General features: G+C 47.5%; 1 protein-coding gene across 6 annotated transcripts in view; it reads left to right on the top strand.

Annotated features, from left to right (window-relative positions):
• Nucleotides 1-5,693, top strand: part of SASH1 (SAM and SH3 domain containing 1) — a 297,134-nt gene extending 291,441 nt beyond the window's left edge. For all 6 annotated transcript variants that reach the window (XM_045844033.1, XM_045844032.1, XM_045844034.1 and 3 more), the window contains 2 exons: nucleotides 992-1,123; nucleotides 2,315-5,693. In XM_045844033.1, coding sequence (XP_045699989.1) covers nucleotides 992-1,123; nucleotides 2,315-2,578 — 396 coding nt within the window. In that variant the 3' untranslated portion in view covers nucleotides 2,579-5,693. The remainder of the gene's footprint in view (nucleotides 1-991; nucleotides 1,124-2,314) is intronic.
• Nucleotides 5,694-7,219: the final 1,526 nt, after the last annotated feature.

The raw sequence follows: 7,219 nt of genomic DNA on the forward strand, positions 1-7,219 counted from the left end.
CATCAGCACTAGGACTGGGTCCTGAAAGGCTTAGAGGAGAGGACAAACCTGAGGTCCAGTTTTCCTCTCTTATCTCAACATGCATGTTTTTAGACACTAACAGATCCACCTTTCATTGTCTTGTATGTAAAATGGAATTAACAATAACCTACATAACTACCTCTTAGAGCTATTCTTAGGAGCAAGTAAAATAAATGTGAGCATACTTTGAAAATTATAGAGCCCTATTCAGATATAATAATTATATCATTACCTTGTATGGGTAACAGGGGAAAGATTAGGTGGAAATACCACGGTACTAAAAACATTGAGCTCTATCACGAAAACTCATTTCTCATTTGAAAAAAAAAAAAGAGTAGATCTACCCATCCCACGACGACTTGGAGAACAAATGAGAATGGATAGAGCCGTGCGTGGCTCCTGGAAATGCAAGCTCTGTTACAATGCAGTCCTGGGGGGTCTTCACTGTAAAGTTGTTGTGCCCACGAATGCCTGGCAGTAGCACCCTCCTTCTCCTTCGTACCTGGAGAATAAACCCCCGTGAACGAGCAGCAGTGAGAATTCTGCTCCGCAGTCAGTGCCAGCCGCCCGTGTGGGCGGTGCGGTCCCACTAGCGGAGGCACAGCAGTAGCCTAGACAACGGGAGAGCAGGAAGTGGGCCCCTCCCCTCTGCAGTTGGGGAACAGTTTTCAAACAGACATTCGGCCAAATGATCAGGCAGAGTGAGCTGAGGGTATTCGCCCCCCAAAATGTAGAATGATTGAGTTTCCAGACGTTTTCCTAGAGCTCCTTACTACCCGAAACATAAAGATGTAAAGTATTCCCTCCAACACATCCTGACTGTAGAGACAATGGATTCATTTGCAATGAAAACTTTGGGTGCTCTTTTCCAGTAGCCAAATGTCTCATCCTAGCGTGTGTTTGCTGTTCTCGGAGAAGGAAGGGTCCTTACTGCAACACCTGACACCACCTTTCTGTCCCGCCCCCCCAGCACGGCCGCTGCGGGATCCCCGAAGCCCTGGTGCAGAGATACGCCGAGGACCTGGAGCAGCCCGAGAGGGACGTCGCCGCCCACATGGACCAGGTCCGGGTGAAGCTGCTCCGCAAGCAGCACCGCATGGCGGTGAGCAGCCCCTCCCCGCTGTCGGAGTCTGTGTAGTCGTAGGGCTTCACCCCGGGCAGACGGGCCACCGCTGTGCAGCCCGGGGCTCATGAGCGTCAAAGCAGACGCCTGGTGGGGAGGCCGTACACATTCAGCCCCCAGAGTTTTACAGCACCATTTTAGAGAGAGAAAAAATGAAAATTATCCGCACTCCCAGCGCTGTGGAGAAGTTAAGCCCGCCCGGTCATTGGGCTGTACATACACAGCAGTAAACGCGTGGCTTTGAAACCTGAGTGTTTCCAGTGGTCGGAGCACTGGAAATCTGGTTCTCTCACCGCATGCACTTCTGTTACAGTGTCAGGATTTCAGGGTGTGACAGTGTCAGGATTTCAGGGTGCTCCGGCAGGCGGGTGTGTCCTAGTTTAGCCAGTCCATATTGGTGGAACATGGAGATTTTTCCCAATTTTTACATTTTCAGTCACGCAGTGAAAAACATTCTTAGTAAGTCTTCGTAGGCGTCTGGGGTTCATTTCCGAGGGTATGTTACTTTAAGAGGGCGTGCTTCGTCAAGGCTGCACAGAGTCCCAGGGGTTCGCACGTGGGGTGGTCAGCCACCTTGTGAAAGGCACGGCATTTGGTCTTCCCGGGCGTCCGGTGTGAGTGTTTACTTCCCTGCCCCAGCCAATATTATTTTCAGTTCTTCGTGACTATATTGGTAAAATGTTTAATCTGCTAGTTGTTGATGTGGATTCAAAGTACAACGGAAAGTCTGCTTTATAAACGCTCCATCACTGAGTGTTTTCCCTTCCACACGGTCGCCCGGGACTGCTTCTTCACTCAGTCACCTTAGGTGTGCGGCGACCGACTGACTGTACGAGACGCCTCCTTGAAGAGCGTGTCAGCGTGAGACTAAATAGCGGGAAATGCAGACAGATGCTCACAGTTTGGGGAGTTGCACACCTACCTGGGATTATATTTTATTCCGAGTACCTTCCAGAGCCTCACACACGTCCTTGAGAATTTGTCTCACCTTTGAACGGTCAAGGAAGGACTCTTTCTGCTGCCCTTGGCCTTTGACCTGTCACGGCATCATCGCTTCCCGATAGCGTGGCGGTGAATGTGTCCCTCATGGCCCTCTCTTGGCATCTGAGAAGCGGCCGCCCGGTGGCACGTGGGGGGGCCGCCTCAGACCGTTTTCTCTCTCTTATCCAGATCCCGAGCGGCGGGCTCACGGAGATCTGCAGGAAGCCCCTCTCCCCCGGCTGCGTCTCGTCCGTGTCCGACTGGCTGGTCTCCATCGGCCTGCCCATGTACGCCGGCGCCCTCACGGAAGCGGGGTTCAGCACCCTGGGCCAGGTGCCTTCTCTGTCCCACACTTGCCTTCAGGAGGCCGGCATCACAGAGGAGAGACACATAAGCAAGCTCGTGTCTGCCGCCAGACTCTTCAAGCTGCCGCCGGGCCCCGAGGCCCTGTAGCCGGGCCCGGAACGGACCTCCGTGGATGAGAGCCACCCTTTCACTGTGCTGGCGATGCCGACGCAGTCCTTCCTTCCCCGGGCAAGCGGACCAGATCCAGAGGAGCGGCCCAGGGTGCCGCTGAACAGCGCGGAGCCTTGGCATAGGACCGAGGGACCCTCTCTTTCCCAGAAAAGCCCCTTTGCGGAAATTGGTGTGGTTCTCTTCAAACCCCCCCCCCCCCCAAAGAAAAGACAAGCACTTATTTTTGTTTCCAGAACAGAATAGAACCAAGATGCCAACTTGCCACAAATGCTGTGCCTCTGGTCTGTCTTGGTGCACTGGGGAGAGGGCTGGGGGGGCGGGGGGAGGGGCAGCCTGTTCCGTTTCTGATGATAGTGCCCTTGACCTTCTGCCTGTCACCCTGCAGGATACCCGAGGGCCAGGCAGGCTTAGCTAGGCCAAAGTAACAGACTCGGGAGTGATTGTAAACACGGTTGACGTGCTCATTGGTTCAAAAGTAAGAAAATCTGTCTGCACTAGGGGGGAAAAAATGGTCCTATTCTCCTTTAGATAAACAAGAGACGTTTTAATAATTGCTTTCTAGCAATCAGCTTTTATTTGCCTTAATATGAGCTTTTACGCAGTTGTCTAACTAGTGTTCACTACCCTGTAACCATAGTTCCAGATCTTCAGCTTCGACTGCCGTCTAACACGTCTGGGTGTTCCCAGCAAAGAAAACAGGCTCTTCTGGTGATCTCATGCTGACACGGCTCACTTTATAGGAGTGTTTATCGGGCGCGGAGTTCACGCTGGTGTCCACCTGTTAAACCAACTCCAAAATCCAGTGAAAAACTATCCGAAATTCACCAGGCTATCATGTGTGTACATGTGAGTGTTTGGGGGGAAGCTGTGGGTGTCTATAGTAACTGCCTTTCATTTGAACGCGTTCTGTGTCCTTATCCTGCGGGTCGCCCTGGCGCAGCGCTGACTTGGCCTCCTGACCCTGACGGCCCCGCCCCCGAGTCCCACCCTCGGTCCCGCCCACAGATCGCCTTCGAGGAGCCGTTGCGTAAGGCTGCGTTGTTCAGAAAGACCTTTTCAAAAAGGGAATTAGTTTAAGAGAGGTTTTTAAGGTTTTCCTACAGTTTTACAATTAGGATATTGTTTTTCTCCTTTTCTTATTTAGGTAGTTCTTTTAATTCAAATAAAGGTTCCTTTTGGAGCCAGACAAACCCCCTTAGCTATGTATTAAGTGTTTGCATATTTTCCATGGTTTCCCACTGATTTCAGCATATTCTGTCCTCTCTTAGTCTCGTGTCTGACTTTCTAGCAACATGACATTTAGACAACTAAACTGGCAAGGTTTCCATTGCTTACAAAATGATTTGGCTTTATGTTCGTATTGTGAGCACTATTCCAAGCCCCGAATGTGATTCTTTACAATAGAAACACTTTGAACACAAAGCCTTGATCAAAAGTTCTTTAGTATTTTATCTACTCACTAAAACAATTGATTTCCCTCAGGGAAAAAAAACAACAACGTGGTTTCATTAATTACAAAGCCATCTTTAGCATTTGCTTTATATACTTATATCCATGTTTCTGAGGAAAAGGATGCTCTCAGGTGATACATTTTTTTCATGCCTTGGTATGCATTTTAAAAAAATAATATATATTTCTTCAATAATAGTTTCTGTAAGATGCCATGTGAAGAAGTTGTGGAAATCTAGAATAAAAAGCTAAAGCTGCCAAACTTCTGTGGCACCCTTCGAAAGAGCCCATTTGCATCACCTCGGGCTGTGACATCCCTGTTAGCAGGGCCCCCGCTGAAGGGGTTCCTCGGCTGTGTTCGCCGTGAGCTCAGTGCGACACGGGAGAGGCCCACCTCCTGGTTTACGCTGAGCAAACACCGCACAAAAGTCCCGATCGGTGACGAAGGGGAAGGAGGACTCCTGCGTGACTTTTCCAAGTTTTAATTCACTCTCACTGTAACGCTTTCATTGGGGTAAAAATGGCACCGGAAAAGGGGATTTTCTGAGCTCGAACTTTTGAGAACGCCAAACCGTATTTTTGTCAACTCTTCTTCGGAGATCATTGCCTTTGCAGAGAAAATTCCAGTTCAGGGACCACGAATGATTGTCGGTGGAGAGGTCTTCCTAGTCTGAAAGGTCTGAGGTTGTTTTTTTTACTTTATTGTGCTTTTGTAAATCCTTCTTTTAAAAAAAAAATTAGTATTTGTTTGGTCTTCTTTTGCTTTGAACTTTTCCTCTGATCCTAGAGAAGCCTCAGCGTTTGTGTGTGACTTTTGACTGAGGTGGTTTGGGGCCACCTGGGGGCGGAGGAGACGGGTGGCGGGTGTCGGCCGCATCCAGGTTGACTCAGGTGCACGGGGTTCGGAATGTGGAGGAGCGGAGAAACTTGTCTCTGGGAAGCACAAAAGAAACCTGGACTGGCAGCCAGGCTCAGGTAGCTACACACACCCGTCGCGGGAATTCTTCCTTCAAAGCTGTCTAGAACGAAATGCAGCCAGCCCCAACCACTAGTTACATTCCCAAATAACCAAGTAGGAGATAGATTTTTTTTTAAGGCCTGCCTTTGTCAGAGGCCCTTTTCTCTGTCCTGAACCTGGGGGTGGGCAGCATTGGAAGTGACTGGTGTACTGGTAATCAGTTCCTGACATAGCAAAGTTTGCTTTCATAACTGCAGCGAAAGAAATCCATTCGCCAAGTCAGTGCTGCGTGTGTGTGCTGTATGATTTTCAGAAAAATAAGTCTCGTCCTCTGAGTCCAAGTTATCTTGATTTTAAATTGATAGAGGAAACAAACTGTCAAGCAAGTTATATAACAACTAACAACATTGCACTTTCTGTATATGAAATCAGTATTTAAATAACTTATTTTTCTCCATTGCTGTTTTTAAACATTGTAAGTAGCTGTAATATACCAGTACCAATATGTTCTTGCGATTGCTTCAGCCCAAGAAAGCTATGTATTGTTTTAAAAATTGTAAAAATTATTGTGATGATTCATTTAGCAAAGAGAAAGGACAGAAGGGTTTTCCTATGTATCAAAACTTGTCTATAATTGTCATCTATGTACCTAGAAAAAAAAGTAAATAAATTTCTTCAGCTGAATATGCCTCTTTTGTTGTTCCTGGGATATTTCAAATATGAACGGGAGAGTGTGGATTTTTTTTTTAAGATTTTATTTATTTTTAGAGAGGGAAGGGAGGGAGGAAGAGAGAGAAAAACATCAATGTGCGGTTGCTGGGGGTCATGGCCTGCAACCCAGGCATGTACCCTGACTGGGAATTGAACCTTCGACACTTTGGTTCCCAGCCCACGCTCAATCCACTGAGCTATGCCAGCCAGGGCGAGAGTGTGGTTTAATAAAATATATTATAAAAGTAGTAGTAGCTGTCTGTATATAAGTGCTTTTGCCACAGTGCCAATTCTCTTTATCAACTTACTGCAACTTTTTGTCTTCTGTTGCAAAATCAAGTCATATGATCACAGTTTCCTAAACCAGGAAGGGATTGGTGGAAATCACTGATTGTATAAGCCCATCATTTTCAGAAGCGTTTTGAAGCCACATAGGTGGTTGACTTGCTCAATGTTGCACAGTTAACAAAACCCACATTTTGTATTGACAGAGAAAAGAAATCAAACTCGGGATATCCTAGAAATTCATCAACTTGACAAAAGTCCTTTTCAACATTGGTGTACCATATTTGACAGAAATGTGTTTTGTGTTGGGTGGGAGTGTGTTTGTAATAGGAAATTTTGAGTAGATCTCATGCACTTGAGACTTGAGACCAAACAACGGAAAATCACCCTCCACTGGCCCAGCCTGGTCGCTCACTTGTTTCACTGCAGGTAGGAGTTAACAACCAGTGTTTGCCGATCGTTCAGAAGTGCTCTGTGTACTTGCAAATTCCACTGCATGTGCGTTTTTCTGTTCAGGAACGATAGCATGTTCTTCACACGCCCCCTGCTGTTAAATTCAGTGTATCTCGGAGGTCTGGACATGTGAGACCCCGCGCCCCTGCCATTCTCTTACTGGCTGCGTAGTACTCGGTTACGCGCGTAGTTTGTTTAACCAGTACTCTCTGGAAGGACAAGAATTTGCTGTTCTAAAACAGCTGGTGTGGCCCTGACTGACGTGCCTCAGTTGGTGGGAACATCTTTTCATAGCTGAAAGGTTGCAAGTTTGCTTTTCATAGCTGAAAAGATCCCCTAGTCAGGGCACATGCCAGGGGTTGCAGACTTAATCCCTGATCTGGGTGTGTACAACCCCTGGTCCAGGCGCAGATGAGACGCAACCAATTGATGCTTCTCTCTCACATCAATGTTTCTCCCCGCTTCCTCTCTCTCAAAGCCATGAAAATAGGTCCTCGGGTTAGGGTAAAAGTTTTAGAAAGCTGTGAGGAATATCCTTATATTTAGCATGTGGAATTGCTGTGTTAAAAGTATGTATTCTAATTTTTTTTAAAAGATTTTATTTATTTTTAGGGAGGGAAGAGTGGGGGAGAGAGAGAGAGAGAAAGAAAGAGAAAGAAACATCAATGTGCGGTTGCTGGGGGTTATGGCCTGCAACCCAGGAATGTACCCTAGCGGGAATCGAACCTGGGACACTTTGGTTCCCAGCCCGCGCTCAATCC

The sequence above is a fragment of the Phyllostomus hastatus genome, unplaced genomic scaffold (assembly GCF_019186645.2).
Source record: "Phyllostomus hastatus isolate PE091 unplaced genomic scaffold, TTU_PhHast_1.1 phas_contig_40, whole genome shotgun sequence".
NCBI lineage: Eukaryota > Metazoa > Chordata > Mammalia > Chiroptera > Phyllostomidae > Phyllostomus > Phyllostomus hastatus.